Source organism: Streptopelia decaocto, assembly GCF_964273445.1.
Source record: "Streptopelia decaocto genome assembly, chromosome: 21".
Classification (NCBI taxonomy): domain Eukaryota; kingdom Metazoa; phylum Chordata; class Aves; order Columbiformes; family Columbidae; genus Streptopelia; species Streptopelia decaocto.
This window is the reverse complement of record NC_138676.1, coordinates 1,996,802-2,017,856: the sequence shown is the minus strand read 5'-3', so window position 1 is coordinate 2,017,856 and position 21,055 is coordinate 1,996,802. Positions and strand designations below refer to the sequence as shown.

The 21,055-nt window shown below is 46.2% G+C and overlaps 1 protein-coding gene across 2 annotated transcripts; it reads left to right on the top strand.

The window, feature by feature from the left end:
• The first annotated feature begins 370 nt into the window (after positions 1-370).
• Positions 371-20,322, top strand: ALG9 (ALG9 alpha-1,2-mannosyltransferase). Of its 2 annotated transcripts, none has more exons than XM_082070345.1 (15): positions 371-603; positions 1,090-1,228; positions 1,420-1,554; positions 2,240-2,310; positions 3,210-3,298; positions 3,910-4,045; positions 4,392-4,479; positions 4,618-4,723; positions 8,888-9,010; positions 10,751-10,905; positions 11,694-11,799; positions 12,483-12,630; positions 12,936-13,065; positions 14,977-15,107; positions 19,849-20,322. In XM_082070345.1, the coding sequence occupies exons 1-15, from the start codon at positions 503-505 to the stop codon at positions 19,970-19,972; spliced, it is 1,782 nt and encodes a 593-aa protein (XP_081926471.1). In that variant the 5' UTR covers positions 371-502; the 3' UTR covers positions 19,973-20,322. The 2 variants fall into 2 exon arrangements, with proteins under 2 accessions (XP_081926471.1, XP_081926470.1); XM_082070344.1 differs by having other exon boundaries at positions 11,670-11,799.
• Positions 20,323-21,055: the final 733 nt, after the last annotated feature.

Here is a 21,055-nt window from a genome sequence, read left to right as displayed (position 1 = left end):
CAAGTTTCTGTTATATAGTTCACCCAAGGATTCACCCAGGATGCACCCAAGGATTATTATCTTTGCAAGGCGCCAGCGAAGTCCTGTTTCTCATACAATAAGTTAAACAAAACTAAGCAAGCCTAGGCAATAGTGATGTAGGTTAAAGGCTTAGCTCTCTAAGTGTCTTTAAGTATTAATTATTTAAGTGTTAATTAGTTAATTGTCAGTTCCCTGTATCAGTATCAAATAAAACGTTTTGGGGTTGGTTTGGTTTATTTCTCCCAGCTGTGTGCTCCCTGTTTGGCTGCTTTCCCGCGCACGGGAGGAGGCGCGGCCGTGGGCGGTGCGGGACGCGCGCTGCCCGCTATAAGAGCGCGGGTAGCGCCGCCCGCCCGCCTGCGCGCGTGGCGTGGAGGCGCGCTCCCGTGCCCGCACCCGGCATGGCGGCCGGCGGCTTCGGCGCTGCTCTCGTTTCGTCCGTCGGCGGCAGGGAGCGGGCGCTCGCTTTCCCGTACTCGGCATGGCCGCCAAGGGGGCCCGGCAGCGGCCGCGGGCTGGAGGCGGCGGGGAGGCGGCCCGGCCTCGCTCGGAAGCCGCGGGCGCGGAGGAGGCCCGGCCGGAGTAGGTGTCGGAGCGGGCGGCGGGGCCGGGAAGCCGGGGCCGGGTTCTGCAGCCGTCGCTCGGGCGGGACCGCAACGGTCCTGCGGGGTTCGGAAGCCCCGAGGCTGGCGGGGCGGTGTTAGTGCCTAGCAGCCGCCCGGGTATTTCCTCGTACCCGCAGCCCCGAGCGAGCCCCCGCATCGGGTGGGCTTGTGTTGTGGAAATGGGTCTCCCCGGTCTCCCTTGATGCCGTCTATTGTTGGGGAGAGGAAGGGGAGTTGCGGTGCAGCGGTGGGTGAAGCACTCGGGGCCATTGCTCCGGTATGGTGAGGAGGATGATGGTGCTTCCTTGTGAGAATAGCGTCCCCCAAAAACTGTGAATGAAAGCCTACACAGCGCTGAAACAACAGGGATGTATATACGCTTGTCAGTTCTTTGCCTAGTGTCACATTGTTAGTCTCGATCTTGTTACTGAGCCTGCTTGGTGTGTATTTGTATTTTTTCTAGATCATCTGGGAGCAAAACAGGGCAAGTTTGGGCCCCTGAAGGATCCACAGCTTTCAAGTGTCTCATCTCAGCCAGGTTCTGTGCAGCTCTCTTAAGCAACATCTCTGATTGTGATGAGACCTTTAACTATTGGGAACCAGTAAGTGGCTTCCTCTTCTTGGAGATACTTGGGAATTTGTAGTTCACATGTGCAAATGCAGATTTATCTAGAATTTTGTGCTAATCTCTGTGCCTCAAAGTGAAATTTTCTTACTGATTCAGAGATGGGAAATGCAAGACTGTCTACTTTGTGTGGTGCACGTGTATTTATTTATTTAATCTCCGTTGTAGACACATTATCTCGTTTATGGAAATGGGTTTCAGACATGGGAATACTCTCCAGCCTATGCCATCCGCTCCTATGCTTACCTGTGGCTTCATGCCTTACCAGCCTTGTTCCACGCTAGAGTTCTACAAACTAACAAGGTAAATCAGAAGTGTGAAAGCTGCTTTTGTGATGACTAAACATGCCTTTAGTTTGTGTTAAACAGCTGCTTTGTTTGTTGTCAGAGGTAAGAGAGTGTTTCCAAAGCGCTGCTGTGTTTACCAACACTAACCTCCTGCAAGGATTTGGTGAGCTGGCTCAATGGGATGCAAGGAAAAGTGATTGGGAAGTTGCAGGGAAATGCCGTCTGGCTCTGATTTGATTAAGAAGTTGTCCCAGGACAACTGGGACTCCTGGGGACAGTGACCTGGCAGCCATGGGCTCTCGCTCAGAGTTTCACCCTTCTAAAGAAGCCTGTCTTATTTTCTGTGCCAGCTATTTTTGATTTATTTCAATAAACTATAAAAAATAAATTAATATTTTTGCAAGGGAAATTGCAACTGAACCCACAGAAATGTAAAAAAAACCACTAAATGTGCATCCTGCTTGGGTACCCATTTCCATACTTTGCATAACAGCAAACAAAAAGGGATGGTTCTGGTAAGTTCGGTGGGCGGGCCAGGCCTTGAGCTGCCAGCATCTTCAGCATCTCTTGGTGTGGGATCTGGGCTTACAGGAGTAGGCTCATTCACCACTGCCAAACTTGCTCCATCCTCTTCAGAACTTCTGTTCTTGGGACCAGCTTGTTAGTAATAGGTGCATAAACCATGTAGCTATGTCTCCTAGGTTCTTATCTTCTATTTCCTCCGATGCTTCCTGGCCTTCCTGAGCTGCGTTTGTGAACTCTACTTCTACAAGTGAGTATTAGAAGCTGTCTACAGTGAATGTTTTTGAGCAAAAAGAGTGACATATTCAGTTATTGCCACAGGAAACACATTCTGAATCTCATGGGCAGATGTGCCTGGTAAATTTGGTTGTTTTACGGTGAACCTTGAAATTGTGCGTTCCCATGATAACTTAATGAAATGTTGGTCAGAATTCCACTGTTAGGACAAAATTGTGTCCCTGGATCTGCCACCCGCTTCTCCACTCCAGCATTTTGTTGGCTACACTCAGTTTCTCAGTGAAACCAGCAAGCAGGGTGGGAGCGTTGTACGCTGAGCTCTTCTGGAGGGGAGACTGGTGCTGCGTTTGCTTGTCATAGTGAATTTTAGTGGAATACATTGCTGCTGTCTGTAATGTATCTGCCAATAGTATTTGCATCCACTAAAAGCAGTAGCCTGAACACACAATTATCTTGCCTAAGCTGGATTTTTACTCTTACCTGCTGCTTTATTTGTGGCTTTCAAACTATTAACTTGCATGACTGTCCTGCTGCCAGCAGTCTGATTTTAAGAATGTGATCTGTGGCTTTTTACATTATGGGGTTTTGTAAGGAGTAAAAACCTTATGTAGATTGATATTGCTGCAGCAGTGCAGACTCCCTACATTCCTGATATTTGCAGGAGCACAACTGACACTTGTGGAAGCCAAGTCTCTTCTAGAGTTTGGCACTAATGTGACTTAGGAGATCTGAAATCCCAGGTTGGAGGCAGTTGTACTGCTCCTCAGGTTGCTTTCAGTCATGAAAATCACCCACCTTAAAGCTCTCGGGGTGCTCTGTGGATTGTTCGTGGTTCTGCATGCATTGGGTACTGTTCTTCTTCTATGTACTGAGAATGTTTTTGTGGTCTCTAATTCTCTCTTGCTTCCTTAGGGCTGTGTGCAAGAAGTTTGGGCTGCACGTGAGCCGGCTGATGTTGGCCTTCTTAGTGCTCAGCACTGGCATGTTTTGCTCATCTGCAGGTAAGTTTGCTTAACAATGACACCAACAATCGCTTTGTCCATAGAAACCAAGGACAGGTCCAGAGCGAAGAAAATCCACAGCACTCTAATATCCCTCTAGCAGTTGTTTGTTGTATTCTGTTGCACGTATTTCTCATGGCAGGTGTGATGGCAGAATAAAGTGGCAATTGAAATGATGTTCCCCACATCACTGCCTTGTATCTTTCTGTTTCCAGGGCATGGTTGTTTCTATTGCTGTCTCGGGTCTCTCTGCGGTGGGCTGTGCATTTTAAACAGGGGCTTGGCCCACCTTCCTTGAGCACACCTTAACCCAAGGAAGGATATATAGCAGAATATAGCAGGTGCAGCAAGTGATGACCTGCGGTGCTGTAGGCTGGTTACCACTGCTGAGTGCCACCGAGGAAAGAGGCCTTCGTACTTAAAGGAAGTATTGGAAGTATTTCTGGTCTTGGCAAAACAAGAAAAAGAATCCTTATTTTTTTTGCTTTCACTGAAATAAGTGTCCAGTGCAGTAGCATCCCAGCTCCTGTGGCATAAAGAAGAAATGATGAGCCTTATGCAGTTCTGCAGTGGGAAAGCTGTGCTAACCCCTTTCTTTCCTTGCGTTGCAGCTTTCCTCCCCAGCAGTTTCTGCATGTACACCACAGTGATTGCCATGACTGGCTGGTACATGGACAAGACGTCGGTAGCAGTGCTGGGGGTGGCTGCTGGAGCTCTTCTGGGCTGGCCCTTCAGTGCAGCGCTTGGGTAAGGAGAGGAGGGCTCGGAGTTGTGCACTTTGGCAAATGTTTCTTGCCAGGTTGGGGAGAACGTAGGGGCTGGAGAGCTGGGGGAGGAAGCTAACAGGGACTGAGTTGCTACAGGCTTCCATAGCCTGGTTTATTTGCTTTTGAACAACTTAGTCTGGGAAGATTTCCTGATCCTAATATACTGAGAATAAGACCTGGGTTGGATGACTGGAATATGGAGTAGAAGCAGAGCCCAGTGATGTGATAATTATCTTCCAGCTACTGTCCTGCTTGCTTTGAAGAGACAGAAAAACCTGCATTGGAGAAATACAAAGTCTCTGGTTGATACCTGGTCTCTCTTTCAGGCTTCCTATTGCATTTGACCTGTTGATACTGAAGCGGAGGTGGAAAAGTTTCCTAAACTGGTGTATGGTGTCATTGATCCTGTTTTTGGTGAGTGCCTGTAACAAGGCAAAGAGGGAATGGATTTGGCTTGCAGTAAAACGGGGTGGGTTCCTTTAACAAAATCACTTGGAGCTTTTGGGCAGCCAAAAACTTCTGGCACTTTAAATAATAGCGACTTTCTTCCAGGTGCCCTTGGTAGTGGTGGACAGCTATTACTATGGGAAGCTGGTAGTTGCACCACTCAACATTGTTTTATACAATGTCTTCACCTCTCATGGACCTGATCTCTATGGTGAGTTTAAGATAACAAGACAAAGAGTGAGTCGAGGGTTTTCTTGCTACTGTTGTGCAGCTGTGACCCATCGGGTCATGATTGCCAATTATCTTTCTGATGTGCTCAAAAGCAAAAGTAGCCTGCAAGCTCCAAAGGGCTGCAGTTCCAACTTTTTGCCGCAGAATGTCTCTATCGAGCTGGAAATAGGCAGGTCGCTGAGGGATTTCTCCATGTTGTGAGCTGAGCAGCTTTTGTTCACTTTCACATTCTGTAAACTGTTGGGAGATGTCTCGGTGTCACTGCAGAGATCTGTTAGTGGTGAATGTGTTTGGATGCTACACGAGTGATACGTGTGTTTGTCAGCTTCAGGTGAGTTCCTGGTGGCTGTTCCTCACAGTCAGGGTGCACAGCTTTGGGAAGGTGGGTAACAGTGCGGAATCCATAGTTCTTTAAGTTCACATTGGGTCTGCAGATTTCCCGAGTCCATGCTGTGCCTTGGGAATCTCCGTATTGGCAGTGTATGGCCTGGGCTTTGCTGGCAAGCAGAGTCTGAGGTGACCATAAAGGCATCTGATCTGCAGGCAAATCATCTACCTGTGAGGGGTTCTCTGGTCCTGGCCATTTAGGATTCTCTGTGACCCACACCTCGGGTCCGAACCTTGATGGCAATGCTGTGTTGTTTCTTTGGGAGCTGCTGCTGCACTGAGTTGTTCATATCATGTACTTCTAGAGCTGGAGAGTAGAAAAGCAGTATATTTCTAGCAGGGCTTCTGAAGGGTCTGCTAGCCCCTCTGGGAGCTTAGGGTGCAGGTTCCCTACATCACCTCTGTCATCTGTTTAAGCCCGATGGCGATATTCTAGGAGGCGTTCAGCAGTGGTTAGCAGGGCTTTCCCTGGCACTGTAGGCCATATTCATGGGTTCATTTGCAGGGCTGTTTTGGTTGGTGCTGAGCGGTGATATGTTACTTGTGCTGTGGCACAGCAGGGCAAGAGCTGCTTTGCCATGGTTCTTCATCTCTGCAGGAAGGCTCTGAAGTCAGTTGTTCTGAGTTTCTTGTAAGGAAGCTCCAGGCTCTGTCTCCGATAGCTTTTTGGCATGGGCTTTTTGCCTGACCTTTTCCACACTGGTGTGGGAGTTATTTCCAGAAGCCTCCAGGGACCAGGCTATTCTGAAGTGTTTTATTCATAGTGACATTCGTAGAACATCCCCAGGCTAGTAGAAGAGCCTGCTTGAAATTGCTCTTTAATGCAATGTGGCTAGAACAACACTGCGTGTTTAGAGAGCTTCAAAACACTTGGGAAAAACAACACTACCAGGGAGATGAAAGGGCGGCTGATCCCTTTTGGCTTTGGAGCTGGGATTTCCCAACTTTCACATGATGGGAGCAGGAACTGCTGGAGGTTGCAGCCCTCAACCCATATTATCTTCAGTGTAAGCACCACCATATTTTTCCTTCTGCCTGCAAACTGGAGTTCTGGAGACAAGGCTTGATATTTATTTTGTGTGTGTGTGTGTTTAGCAATATGTTCTTTCTGGATAAATACAGTCTGTGCAGTGAATATTTTCCTGGGGTGATTAGGTTTCTACAGTCAAGGGAAAGTAACTTGTGTATCCGTAAGCCTGATTCTGAGCCTTTGGGGTGGTTTTGTGTACATATGTTCTAAGAATGCACAATTGGTGACAGAACTTGCTGTGATCAGCACTTTGGCTGTGACTTGAGGTGCGATGGCACTTTGGGAAGCTTTGCTCAGCTTGTCATGATGTGCCAGAGGTGTTTTGACACCTTGCTCTATTGATTCCTGGTCTTAACTACAGTGGAAATAAATGCAGAAAACGGACTGTTTGTTATACGAGCACTGAATCAAGCTTGCTTAGAATGAGGGCTGTGACTCATGATCTAATTATTGCGGTTTAGTTACTGCTAAACAGCCGAGCTGCAGTTCCTGTCTGTGTGCAGGCTTTTAGCCTGTGATAAACATCGGGTGGAGCACTTAAGCCTAGTTTATAACTCCTCTTTGTCCTGAGCCGCCTTCGCTATTGCTGTGGCCAAGCTGTAGCGTGATAGCTTGTTAAGTTCTATAAACTGATGTGTGAGTTTGAGTTCTGGAGTTGCTCCTGGAGCTTGTCACAGAGCACAGAGTTCAAACCAGCTTCTGGCTCAGCGTCTGACAGCTGGTTGTCCCCATAGTGCCATGAGCTGACTCGGCCACAGTGTTCTTCCTACCCCTTTCATCAGTCTCTCTCCTACAGCCTACATTTTGCTCAGCTTTAGCATGTGGGATGCTTGCAGCAAGCTAAATTTTCTGTCATGGTCTGAAGGCAATGCTGTGGAAGCGTGTTCCCATCAGTGTTGTGCATGGAAAGTCCTTTAGCATCCCTGCCTGCTTGAAAGAGGTTTTTCTGAGCCAGGACTACTTGTATGCAAAGGGGTTATTCTTGTTTTATATTGCAGTTCTTGTATCACCTTGAGTCGTTGCGGATAACAAGAATAAAAGCATTTTGCCACGGGAGGCATTGAGACTGAACGCTTCTGAATGGGCAAAGCATCACAGTGACCAAGCCTATTGCTTTTTTGCCTGGTGTCTGAATTATTTGACTTGCCTGTGTAACACTGCAAAAAAAAAATCTGTGAAAGTAGCTTTTTGTTAAAGCTTCAGACCCACTGAGAGTCACTTGGGAGACCTGGGGGCCTGTGAGGCTGTGTCTGGGTTGTGGAGAGGCAAGCCCAGGCAGTCCCAGGCTACCAAATCGGAGACCACACTAGTGAGGACCATAGTTAACTTTCTTTCTGTAGCAGGCGGGGATTGTGCTCATGTGAGGCTTACAAGAATTATGAGGCAGGTGGAGGGAGAGAAAAGGTGAATTTCACTCCCTTAAAGGCTCCCTGCTCCCCAAAATCTGTAATTGCTATGTACTAATAGCTAAAGGTTTCCTAAATGAACATCAGTTGCTTGGACTCGGCCTTAGTAACTCCAGCGACATGTTTCTGACATGACTAGTGCAGCTTCTAATCATATTTAGCTGTAGGAGCTGCAGAGGTTTTGGGTTTTCCTTGCTGCTTTTCAGTTGTCTGATTAATTTCAGCATGGACCCTATTTAAGTGGCTCTGATTGCAGGAAATTGCTGTGGCATGTGACACATGTCACAACAGTGCAGTGATTAAAGCCCCTGTGTGTCATTTACTGACTGATTGAGCTAATCACACTGAGAGAGTAGCAAATATATGGAGAGAAGCTGGCATTCCTTATTGTTCTGGACTTAAGCATCCTGATTTAAGAGTCCAAATAATGACAGCTGGACGGGTATTTCTTTCAATTTACGTCCTTTGAAGCTTGCAACCAATACCCAACTATGTCATGTTAGGAAGCAGAGTTGGCTTGCTCCTGTTTTCAGCTACACCATAAGAACAAATTGAAGCAGGGACATTCCCAATACTGTTGACTCTCAGGGGGTACCAAAAGTAGCATCTGGATGCATTTTATTAGGAGAATCATTGGTGCGAAGTGTGAATGTGAACTCTCTTTTCTTGTTCCGTTTTAGTACACTTTCTGCCAACATGGAATGTGCATCGTCCCTCCATAACTATAATAAGCTCTTACTAACATTGTGGTTTGTGTTATTCCTTATCTGCAATTAGAAAGAATGAATTTGGAGTCACCTTTCTTAGTTTTCCAGGTTTCCACTCTCCTTTCTTGCTGTGTAGGCTTTGTTGGTGCAGGGGTGAGTTGTGTGTGACAGAGCTCTGCTGGGCAGGGCTGTTAGAGTGGCGTGTGATTCACGAGCAGCAGATACGATATTGACTATGACCCAGTGAAAAAGGAAGGAGAAAAGTAATTTCTGAAAGTGAAGACAATGAAGTTTCATGCGTAGACACGATTGTGAGATGCTCTGGTACCTTTGTATGGCTATTGAGTAACTCGTGCCACTGTTACGGTGGTTTTATGGGTAGGAGCGGAACCATGAGGCTACTTTGAGGTGGCTCAGGCTCATTCCACGAGGCTGCATCTTCTGCAATATCTTCTGTCCACACCCTTTCCATTCTTTAGTTCCAATATGCTTGTAATGGGGAGAATTGATGTCTGCTCTGGTTATATCAGGCAGAGAAGGAACAACGCTGCTCTTACATCTAGATCTCGTACATTCCTGCATTTAAAAACTTGTCTCCTTTTCTCATCCTTTAGGTACGGAACCCTGGTCCTTCTATTTCGTCAATGGCTTTCTGAATTTCAATGTGGCGTTTATCTTGGCGCTGCTTGTGCTGCCCCTGACTTGTCTCATGGAGTGTCTGCTCCAGAAATTTCATGGTGAGTGCAAGACGGCCGTGGGAGCCAAGCACAGGCGGCCTGGATCTCGGACTTGTTACCACAGGGAGAGCTTGCCTGCCAAAGGGCAGCTTTCCTTCCCTGGAAGTGAAACGAGGTTCAGGGGAAGTCTTTGGAATAATAAGAAAGTTCCTAGAAATCATTACTCAATTCAGTATTGACCCAACAGTGAAGTTGCTGCATAGAAAAAAAAGGCAGTGAGATGCATCTACTCACATCCTGTCTGCAAAAGGGCAGAAACATGTTTTTCTCTTTAAGGACGATTCCTGTGTTCTCTGCCTGAAGAAGAACAGTGCGTTATCAAGGCTGAGCTATCCATATCCAGAGTAAGCTTAACAAGTTGGATGGCACGTAGCCTTCAGCCAGACATGCAAATACATTAGAAACAGCCCTGTGAGAAATCCTAAGGGGGAAAGAAACTATGTACTTGTTTCCATCTTATCTGCAGCTGGAAGTGATCGCCTTTAGAGTTACTTGGAGAACCATTTGCTGGCTCTTCTGTTGTTGCTTTTTATTATACCACTGCCAGAGTGTTTTCTGCAGCAGCGTGAGAGAACAGGACAGAGCCCCAGCAGGACACTCTTGCTGCCCTGTGCTTTGGGAAGGGTCCCCATAGGTGAGTGTGCACTGAGAGCAGAGAAAGAAGCAACCAGAATATTCCCTACCTCACATTGGGCTTCCTCTTAAATGACATCAGTGTAAGCGCATGACATTTGGGAAGTGACTCTAGGGAGGAAAAAAGGTATTAAGTGTGAATTCTTCTCTGCCGTTTTCCTAAGGAAGATTGATTAATCAGCAGCAGCCTCCAGATTCATCAGTCCAGTTAGTGCTTCGCTCTCTGATTTTTACTGAATACAAGAAGCAATAACATCATAATCCTTGCTGAAAATGTGTGTTAATGGATATTTGCTTGTATCTGTTCTGTGGATATGACTGACATCCTGTCACAAACCAGTGAAAGCTCGGTAGGAGATCCCATAAATGCGGGATTTCCTGCTGTTCACTTGGTGTTCTTGTACTTAACAGCAGGAGCAGTTCTGCCAAGTGCTTTGTTCTTATTGTCTGGGAAATGCAGTTAGCTTAATTGCTTAACTCTGCTGTTGGGAGTAGCAAGGGGGCAGAAGGGGACTGAAAATTGTCAGATGCTGTAGAACCCTCCTCAGTGTGACTGAAATTCAGGGTAATTGTTGTTATTTTTGAATCGGTTATTTCCTCTGTTAAGCAGAAGGTGCCTGAGAGACCTCTCATGCTGTTTTATTGTAATGAAGCAACGAAGGTTGTGGAAACTTTAGTTGCTAAACCACCATTTGTAAGGGGGTGGGTTGAGAGGAGATCCTTTCTGATCTTTGTATGAACAGCATCATCCACAGCAGGAAATCCAGTACTTCTGACCACCTGTTTAGACATGGCAGTTCTTGATGGGTTTTGTCTCTTGCTTGGCTTCAGTAATGCAGGCCCTTCTTTTCTGCTTTTGGTCTTCTAACATCTGTTGGAATTCTCAGTATTGCAGCAATCCCCAAGAATTCTCTGATCAAAATTCTGTTTGGACGTATTACCCGGATTTTAACAACACGGCTGTTCAGAACATGGTGTGTTTGTGCTGAAGGCAATGGGCTCAACCTGAAGAATGGGCTTTTTGAATGTGATATGTGATTGAGCAAGAGGGAGAACCGCATAAATCCCTATTTCTGACATTACTACTTCGCTGTTTGTTCCTTGCAGTTCAGAATCTGGGCCGTCCCTACTGGCTGACACTGGCTCCTATGTACATTTGGATCATGATTTTCTTCAGTCAGCCTCACAAAGAAGAGCGGTTTCTCTTTCCCATCTATCCCCTCATCTGCCTCTGTGGTGCTGTGGCTCTGTCTGCTCTTCAGGTCAGTTTTAGTTGTATGTGTTCTCTTTAATGAGGTTGTAGCTTAAGGAAACGTAATTGATAGCTTACTACTTTAACATTGCTTCCCTACATTTGGGAGCATTTGTAAGATACCTGCATCTGTGACAGCACAGCGATCACACAGTTCAGGACTATACTGTGCGTAACTCTTGATCATAATCTTTAATCTGTTAGCTGGCACCGCTGTTGTTTTTGACCAGTGTTTCATGGATAGGTGTTGAGACTGGAAGCAAAAGGCACAGCTGTCGAATACTGAAACAGCAGCTGCTGGTTAAATGTGTGTGCAGAATGTGCTGCGTGTTCTTCTATCCGCTTCAAAGCTGCGGTTTGTGCAGACAGGATGGACAACCATAGGTCATGTAGTGAATCTGGGGGATGGAAGTTGTGTTAGGGAGGAAGCCAGTCCAGCTTTGAAAATGGGGTCTGTGTTCCACAGGGGTGTCTGAAAGGAACACTTGCTTCTGGTTCACCTGGAAGCAACCAAGCTGGAGCCCTGGTAGAGCCCACTTTGCAGCTTGACCAGAGCTGAAAATGTCTCTAAATACCCTAGATGATCAATTAAGAAATGTGACTAAACCGTGTGAGTTTCTGTGCATTATTAATGGGTCCGCATGAAAAAATGAAGAGCAAAGAGCTGGTGGGAGATACAGGCACTGCTGTAAGGTCCTTAAGAAAAGTAGAATTTTGCTAAATGTATTATAGTTTGAGTCATTTTGTATTGTCTTCTTTTAAATCTTTCCTCAGAAATGTTACCACTTCATATTCCAGCGCTACCGCCTGGAACACTACACAGTGTCCTCCAACTGGCTGGCTCTGGGGACCGTCTTTCTCTTTGGCCTTTTGTCACTGTCCCGTTCTGTTGCCTTATTCAGAGGTTGGTGCTTTAGACGTGTTCTGTGCTTTGGTGGATATCGGTCTTTGAGTCTGAAGTTGTGCTGCTTTGACTACAGCAGCACAGTAGGAATAAGGAACCTTCAAAGCTTGTTGCAGGGAAAGGAGTAATTTCTGGTGGTCACCATGATGCTGTGTATATATGCACATTGGTACATGTATGCACATATCGCTAGAATTATATCAGTTAAAGATCTGCTGCCATTCGCCTTCAGCCAGTACAACTGTACTGATGTAAAACCTGTACCCAGACTGGTTTTAAAGCAGATACTTTAAAACATATGATCCAACTTGAAAAAGCATTTTCCCATGTAAAATTTGTAATTAGATGCATATGTCCTTAAGGACAATATCTAATCCATCTCCATTAGGTACTTTGTTGAATCAGAGCCATGCAGTGAACCTTTCTACCTCATCAATATGTTTTGCTTGATGGTGGCCATTGACAGTCAGGACAGGGGGATGTGAATACAGACGGTAGGGTATGAGCCCTTCTAAAAGAAGGGGGAGCTTTGGGATCCAGCCACTTTTTAGCATAGACCAAATAATGTATTCAAGAAGTTATCAGTTAAAGTTATGTCTGAACAATTTTTTTTATAGTCTTTCAAAAGCACTCATGTGAATATCACCTATTTCTTTAGTCTTACAACTTTTTGCCTTCCGCAGGCTACCATGGGCCCCTGGACCTGTACCCAGAATTTCACAGGATCGCCACTGACCCAAGTATTCACACTGTGCCGGAGGGGCGGCCGGTCAACGTCTGCGTGGGGAAGGAGTGGCACAGGTTTCCAAGCAGCTTTCTCCTGCCGGAGAAGTAAGTTTTCTAATGTAAAAGGTACAATTTGCTGAGATTCATAAGGAGGGGCACTTCTCATAAGACGTATTTCAAGACCTTGTATCCCTGACACCAGCATATCCAACACAAAAGAATTCCAAAGTTTGTTGTCAGCAGATTGTTGCCTGCAAGCTACAGAACATATGTAGCGTGACTGCTTCTCTAGCAGGGCTGTCTGTGCTCAGGCATGAATTGTCCTTGGTTATGCTTTTGATTTTATCCATATTAAATGTTTACTAGCTCCTGCATGTTCCCGCTGGGCTTTCTGACCCTGTTCTCTGCAGTTGGCAGCTCCAGTTCATCATGTCAGAATTCAGGGGCCAGTTACCAAAACCATTTGCCAAGGGACCAATGGCCACACGGATCATTCCCACGGACATGAATGACCAAAACAAGGAAGAGCCATCTCGATACGTAAGGGTTATATTCCTCTTTTCTTTTCCTTACCTTACTGTATAATTTGTATTGATATAGTGCCTAGGATTACATCTCCCCATTTTCTTTCCTGGGTACCATACAAGTTACAGAATAAAAATGGGCTTTATGCAGCACTTGGAAATTTCCCCATGTATGTGAGTGGTTTCTGTTTGCAAGGCATCTGCCTATTTGTCATTTGAAGACATAATAAAAAAAGGGCAGCAGAAGTAATAATTCCTAGTTATTGCAATTTGGGATTTAGTATAATGTGTTAGTGTGATCACAGGGAAGTGAACTGAATGAGTAGTTTGAAATCCCCCCCCAGAAAATGTTTGTCGCTGAGCAGGGATTGAAATTTTCCTTTGCACTTTCCTTTCTTTTAAAATATAAATGTATTTATCACATTTGCAACTGAGGAGGAGGAACTTAATGTGGAACTTGACTGAAACAATTGCCTCAGTGATTTCAATGGGAATCTGTTAAGATCATGTATACTGCTATGATTTATTTGTGACTGTTCCTGGTTGTAGTGTGTTAACTAAACAAACAGTGCACACATATGAATAATTTAAAATTATTGTCAACGTGCTTCTTTACAATTATTTAACAGGTTAAATCGTAGCAGTGTGCTAAATATTCTTTGTGGTGCACTAGATATTTAGCCATCGTTTTTTGTCCTAAGGGTTGAATGAGAGGGGCTGCCAAGAAATGCATAGTGCTTGCTTCAGTTCTCTTAGCGCCTTGGAGGACAGCTTTGGTATGTGTGTCATAGGAAACGTTGGCATGTAACGGACCAGGCTTTTGATTTACAGAGGAGGGTCTGTCCTGGCTGAGGACAGTAGGTACATGCTTATGTGGCTCGTGCCTTTGCCCTGTTAGACATTGTACAAGCAGCGGGTGGAAGGTGGTTCTGTAACAGAGGTAAAAACAGGGATCAATCTTCTGGCTTCAAGCTCTCTTATTTGGAGTCTCGTTATGTAGTTACTGGAAATGAGAAGCGCTGTGTCCCCCCACCTGGGGGAGGGCGGCGTGTCCCCCACCTGGGGAAGCTGTCTGCTGCAATGCGTTTAATTTATGAGATCTTCGAGTTGCATATTTTTAGCCCAGACAGCTGGCTGATGCGCAGCCTGTGACTAACAGAGCAGAACACGCTTCTGTTTCGTGGGCTTTTTCGTAACGTCACCATAGAATTTTGTTATTTCTTATGCAGGCAAAAGGACCCAGGGTGTTAGAAATTAGCTACTAAATGTGATTTTTAAATGGAGTTTTAAAACTTCTGACCTAAGAACACCAAGAGAACAAGATCTTTTTCAAAAAGTTCTGTATGCCACTGAAGTCTTGAGTAAATCCCCAAATAAATGCATAGGTGCTAACAAAACCTAGTACCAGCAAAATACCCAAGTACAGAGGGAACAACTGGTAGAACTTGCTTTGTTCTGCTGGCTGAAAATCATCATGCCAAAGGCTCAGCCTTGCTGCTGTACTTTGCATCCACGAGGGGCTCATTTCTGTGGTGTATTTTAATGTTATAGCTACCCTAGTACAACTTAAACATGGCCATAGCTTAGGATTATTTCACTTTTGAAAATGTGACTTAGGTCACTTAAACACAGTTAGATCTTCAACAGGAGGGTTGTCAAGCATTGCAACAGGCGGCCAAGGGAGGTGGTGGAGTCACTGGAAGTATTTAACACATGTGTAGGTTAAGTTCTTAGGGTTGTGGCTTAGTGCCAGCATTAAGCTACCTGTTGGACTCAATGATCTTGAGCGTCTCTTCCACCCAAAGTGATCCTGTGATTCTATGAAATTTAACCCCTTTCTCCTTGTTAAGTAACAGCCTGTACAAATGAACATGCATACCCAGAAGCCTACAGGAAATAAACCACAAGATTGTCTGTTTTTCTGCAGATTGACATTTCCAAATGCCACTATCTGGTGGACTTGGATACAGCAGCTGAAACCCCAAGGGAGCCACGGTATTCCTCCAACAAAGAAGAGTGGGTAACCATTGCCTACAAGCCATTCCTAGATGCTTCCAGGTATGCTTTACATGTTTGAGAGGGAGGGAGAAAGGCTGTCAGGTCTGGGAATTAATGTCATGGCTTCTTTCCAGGTTTGCTTATTTTTCTTGTACTCAGCTGCTATTTGGTAGAGGAGGAGTTGGCCTGTCTCATGGGGCTTTTTGGATTATTGCACTTTTAATTCCTCGCCTGTAGCCTCTTAGCTTTTGATTAGAGCTCATGAGAGACATGCCACCACTCTTCTTCTAAACCCATGTCCCGTCACCTTGATGTGTGTGATCTGGCTTGTGAAGGGAGAGTGGCTTTTGCCACCGGAATTAATGGCTTGGCTTGTTGTAGCAAAGGTGACATCCCACCATGGGGCAGCAGCTTGTAAAAAGCTGGGAGTCAAAGAGAGATCCTGAGACTTCATACTGACCCTGGTAATGAGATATAAGGGCAGAATACTGGGGGTGGGGAAAAGCGGGGAGCATACTCCCTGGCTAAATAATCACCAAGACTTTAGAACCTGTCATCTAAAGGTGGTGGGGAGGGCAAGGGATCTTTGTGCTTGCTGTGTCCTCCTTAACAAAAGATGCTGTTGCATTAGTGGGAGATGAGAACAGAGGAGGGTTTGTGGAGTGTGTCCCAGGAGGACATCGGGCGGTCAGATCCTCAGCCCTGCTGGTGCTGCCCATTTTCTGCCTCTGTTCTCGTGCTGCACCGCAGTTCTCCGTGCTGTGCTTTGTCAATGCCTCACAGCTGGCGCGGAGGGGGGCTGCGGCGCCTCTGCCAGCGGAGAAGGCCAGGTTGCCATGGCAGCAGGTCTGATTTCCATCCCTGCTGTTAGTACCTCCCGAGCTCCCCCGGTCTGGAGCGCTGGGCTCTGTCCTTTCCCCAGTCGGCAGCTGGAGCGCACGGTGCTGCTGAAGGACTGGAAAGGCATGTCCTTACCTGGGGGTGCCAGTGGTGCTGAGGGATGAGTGAACTAGCAGTGTCTCCTCATCTTGTCACCCTGCTTGTCAGACAGATGCTCTGTTCCCCCTGAAGAGCAGCAGCAAGCCGGGAACCATGGCCTGGCAGGGCAAATGCACAGCAGTGGGCACGAGACAACTCATGGTACAGTGACGAGCAGAAAGAACAAACCACGTGAGGTTTGATCTGCCCTGTTTTTAGCCAGCGTGTCACTTGAAAGGTATCACATTTAAAACTGGATGCTGCAGGCATGGTAAAGGCAACTTTTGCCAGCCGTAGGATCCCCATAGGATCTGTGGGGAGAGCTCCTCTGAGGGTCAGACGCACAGGTTTGTGAGTTCGGTCAGTGCAGATGCATCAAGAACTCCTGTAATGATCCAGGCTGCGTGCATTTCTGAGCATGTACCTTCCCCCCCTTCCTAGTTCAGCAGAATGATGCGTCTCTCAAATCCAGCACACGCTGCCACACAATAATTCGGTAGTGTCCCGTGCTACCTATGAAGTGTTAAAAACATTGTGAAAATTCCACGCTTTTTTATAAAAGGGAAGGAGGGACACAAGTGTCACTTTGCGCTGAGCTGTGGGGGAAGCTGCTGGTGTAGATTTGGGGTCAGTAGCTCCGTGGCTGCAGAGCAAGGAGCATTTGAGGGAGAAGAAACGAACATCAGATGCCCAACACCAAACTCCAGCTCCTTTTCGTTGAAAATAAATGACCCCGCAGTTCAATTCAGTCCCGTTGAACCAGAGGCTTCTGGGACTCGCTGCAAGTCTCACATTGACGTCAGCAAGTGCAAATGTAAATCTCAGCTGGCTCTGATAAATGGTGCTGCTAATTGAATTAGAGTGTACTCCAAGCAACCAGCTAATTATGCTCCTCAGGAAGCTGCTTTGTCCAGGTCCATTTAATTCTATATTGGCTGAGCACTCCAAATCTGTCACAGAAAAGGGGAAATATATTACAGCTCCCCACTGAGGAGCACATTTTCCAGCTCTCTAGGCTGAGCTGTCTGCTTGCTCCCAACGCTTGAGTTTTCCATCAAAAAAGATGATTATTTGTGCGAAATGAATGATTCGGTCACCTTGTTCTAGGATGTCATTACCCTGGTTTAATAAGAGGCTTTGTCTCGTTCCATTAAATGGTGCTTTCTTCCACATTACGTGAAATGTTTTCCCTCCTTTTGTTTTACAAGTAACTAAATTCCTCCTTAGGTGCTTGGTTGGTACAAAATTTAACACCTATAGGAAGTGCAAACATTAATGGGTTTTCAGAGAGCTTTGATGCTCATGTAGCAGAGATTCAACTTCCTCCTGCTAATAAGACGTGAGTTGCAACCAAAGTTAAGAGCACGTGGAGAGCTTTTGTTGCTCAGAGTTGTTGTTTCAGGCTGTCTGTGAACTCAGGATGGTTACACTGGGCTGGCTTATTTAGGATGAGATTTGCTACCAACAGCTCCTGGAATATCCTTTGTTCTAGAACAAGCAAAGCCACCTTCCTCTCTGTCCCTGAGCTAAACTGCACAAGGCTCATTCAACAAATAACCCTGAGCTCTGGGGGGTTGTGCTGCTTTCTGTCCCTTTCTTACAATATAGCAGAAAGCTGGTACTCTACCTTATTTTCATTGTTTTAAACAGCATCCAAAGCAGCTTGAACGCTGTTGGTTTTCCTTGTTTTGCTGAAGGGAATTGAAGTGAAACCACACGGTTTGCAGAGAGCAGCCATGGTAGCAATGGTAGGTAGTGAGGCTCAGAGAAGATGCCAGAACAAGTTCAGCAGTGACATGATGTTCATTAGCCAGGAGAGACGGAGGAGGACAATCAAGTGCTTGTTTCCAAAGGATTGCCTTTGCTTCTAGTGACTGGAGGGAGGGTTGACCTCCAGTTTCTGGGTGCAAGGAAATGACAGCTGCAAAAACTGTTCCTTGTTCAGAATACACCAAAATTACCATCTTCTGCCTAGTTATTTGCTACCAAGAGATTCTGCTTTGAACGTGTTCCCAATTCCAGCACTTCAGGAATTCACAAAGAGCCGCATTTCCAGTGATTCTTTTATTTAGGAACTTTGCTGGGTGCTTTACAATTTGTAAAGGGCCTAAGTGTTATCACTGAGTTTTTTGTTCTTCGAAGTAAAGCAATCAGCATTTTTATATCCCAAAGGGAAAGCTGAGTGCTTGGCACACAAAGCAGCCTTACACGATGCTGAAAGGAGGCAGAGTCGCACAGTTGGAAGTGGGACTTGTAAATCTTAAAATCCGGACTTGCTCAGTCTTTCTAAGGGTAGACAGTACTCTCTGCCTCAGTTTCCCCTCACCGGTGTGGGTAGAATATGGCTTTGCCTTTCTAAACAGGGAACATTCCAACTGAAAAATGCCTTTTTGTGTGCTTGTATGGCCCCTGCTGCTGCGTGGTGCTTTGCCAATGCAAGTAGATCTTGCCGTCTTTTCCTGGATGGTCTTTTACTCCAGGTAGGAGATCAGGAGCTGCCTCTTTTTGGATGAATTACAGCAAGGCTGTCTAAGAACCCTGGGAGCCTCCAGGGAGGTGCAGCTCACAGTGGCAGTTCCTGCCATTGTTTCATAGGCTGCGTTTTTGAAAGAGATCCAGCCCAGCCTTACAATAAGCAAACAGAACACAATTCATCTTTCTTCTGAAAAAGTGACTGGAACTGGATAACCAGAGCCTTGGCTACGTCACCAGCAAAGCTGTGTGAACTGCAGTGACCAGCACTGGATCCATGTGCCATTGTGACCACTTACTATGCCGCAAATCACATTTGGGTGCTGCTGCTGCTGCTTCTCCAAGCGTTATGTGGATGGAGTTAAACTATCAACCCTTGACAGACTTAAGTCTACTGACAAGTTGATCTTAAAGAGGGAGCAAGACTGTGCCCAAGCCCTCATTTCAGTCAGTTGCTCAGATTTCTGAAGCTTGTAGCAAGGTTCAGTGCTGCTGTTGAAGGATGTTAATTATTTGTCTGCTTTACATTTAAAGCTGAATTTTACTATTGGTGTGCTCAGTAAGAGTATACATGCCTTTAAAATGTCCTCAGCTAGCACAGCTCCAGCAATTAGCAACTAAACAAAGGGTATTAACTTGATGCAGCCATTAAACCCTCCATGCTTGAGTACTCCATTGGGCCAGTTGTTGCCAAGTGGTGTGAAATGTCAGCTCCAGCACTAGCAGGGCATGGAGTGAATGCTGGCAGGCTGCCCCAAGCTCCCTCGTAGGCTCTGGAGCACTCCATCCCTCTTTAATTCAATACCCTCAACAGAACACCAGCACAAGACCAAAGCTTCAAAATGCCAGTGCCCATCAAAGCTTCTGTCTGCCCCTCCGGTGTGCATGGAGGAACAGGCGGAGATTGAATAGAAAGAGGTGCCAGGAGCTAAGTGCAGCCTTGCTAATCTCTCACCTTCATAGGGTGCCCTGAGGAACAGGGCGCCTGCCTATTTGACACAACAGGCCCTCAGGGCTATAATCTCTGCTTTTTGGACACTGATTTCCAGGATCTAAGTTTCTTTCCATAATTACACCACCTTCCCACCCTCTCTCCCCCTTAGTCCTACTGGAATGCACAGTGGGCATGCTGAAAAACTACTGCTCTCCAACTGATGATGCTGGTACAAACCAGCTTTGGTCTCACCACCAAGGAGAAAATGGGACTAGGCTTTGTACACCTGAACCATTAGCGTTCCTCATGTCATGGACTCACCAGCCCCAATCTCTTCCGAAGCCTCATTTGTGTAGTTTTGAACATTCTGGCTAATGGTGCTTTAAGGATGATTTGTTTTTTCCTTTCTGGTTTCAGGTCCTCAAAGCTGCTGCGTGCGTTCTACATCCCTCTCCTCTCCGAGCAGTACACATGGTATGCAAACTATACCATTCTGAAATCCCGGAGGTCGAAGCAAACCAGGAAAAGAATGGGAGGCTAGCAACACACCTGGGCACCAAAACCAAAGGCATCTGCTGCCACTCTTAGACAGCTGCCGAAGCCACCCTCTGTTCCCTTTTTGAAAGCTCGTGCTTGACAGATTCACTAATAAAGATTTCCCATGAAGTGATATTACTCTGCAAGCTTCCAGTTGTAAAAAGGGGGCATCATCTGCTTTCCATTCTCAGTATCAGATCTCAGCTCTACTGACACAGAGCATATTGGTAAGAAACCATTTGAAAATCCAGCAGCCACCTATGGACACGTTATCCCTGTTGCTCCCTGTGTTATTATCTATTACACCAGAGAAGAGAAAATAGGAAAATAAAAAGGAATGATGGTATGAGGTTCTGTTCCAGATTCCTGCCCTCTCACTTGGCCAGGAAAGCTGCACTTTCAACACATTGTATATTGGTCAGCAAGAAAAAACAACAGGGCCATGAGATGTGGTTTTTCTGGTGAATTCATAAGCAGTTGCCCATGCTACCAGGTCTGGTTTGAGACCAGCCCGCTTCTCAAGGCATAACAGTAGCAAACTGCAGACTTGGGGTTTGCCTTGATTTGGGGGACAGGTAGCTTTCCGCATCCCTGATGTGGTTTCCACTGCTGCAGAATCTTTGAGGCCGGCACCATCCTTACCCACGTTTCACAGTGCGTTGCTCTGCGGGTTCCTGGACTCTGCCCAGTGCTGCTGCAGGTGTGGGGATGTAACGGATCAAAGCAAAATGTGTGGTTATCAGGCTCCTTGGCTTCTCTCCTTGCTGTTTCAAGGGACTCAGGCGCTCCTCCAGCTCACAGCTCCTCAGGAACACGCTCTGGGGACAGGCAGGAGCTTTCCAGCAGCTTTATGCAACGCTGTCTGAATCACACAATAAACAAGTCCAAGCCCTATTATTAGACTTTGGAAACTGCTGCCTTAGAGACAGGTTTGCTTATAAATATCCCTTATTTTCTCTCTGGCTTTTCACTGGGGAAACAGGCAAGAAAAAGGTATCTCTGCTTCTCCAGGATCTGCCTGCCCCGCTGTTGTTGCTTCTTCCCACCTGAGCTCATCCTCACTTTTCCAGCCTCCCAAGTTCTCGCT

Coding starts and splice junctions, on each gene's coding strand:
- ALG9 (XM_082070344.1), top strand. CDS start 503: ATGGCCGCCAAGGGGGCCCGGCAGCGGCCGCGGGCTGGAGGCGGCGGG. Junction 4,724..8,887: donor TCATGGACCTGATCTCTATG/GTGAGTTTAAGA, acceptor CTCATCCTTTAG/GTACGGAACCCTGGTCCTTC. Junction 9,011..10,750: donor TCTGCTCCAGAAATTTCATG/GTGAGTGCAAGA, acceptor TGTTCCTTGCAG/TTCAGAATCTGGGCCGTCCC.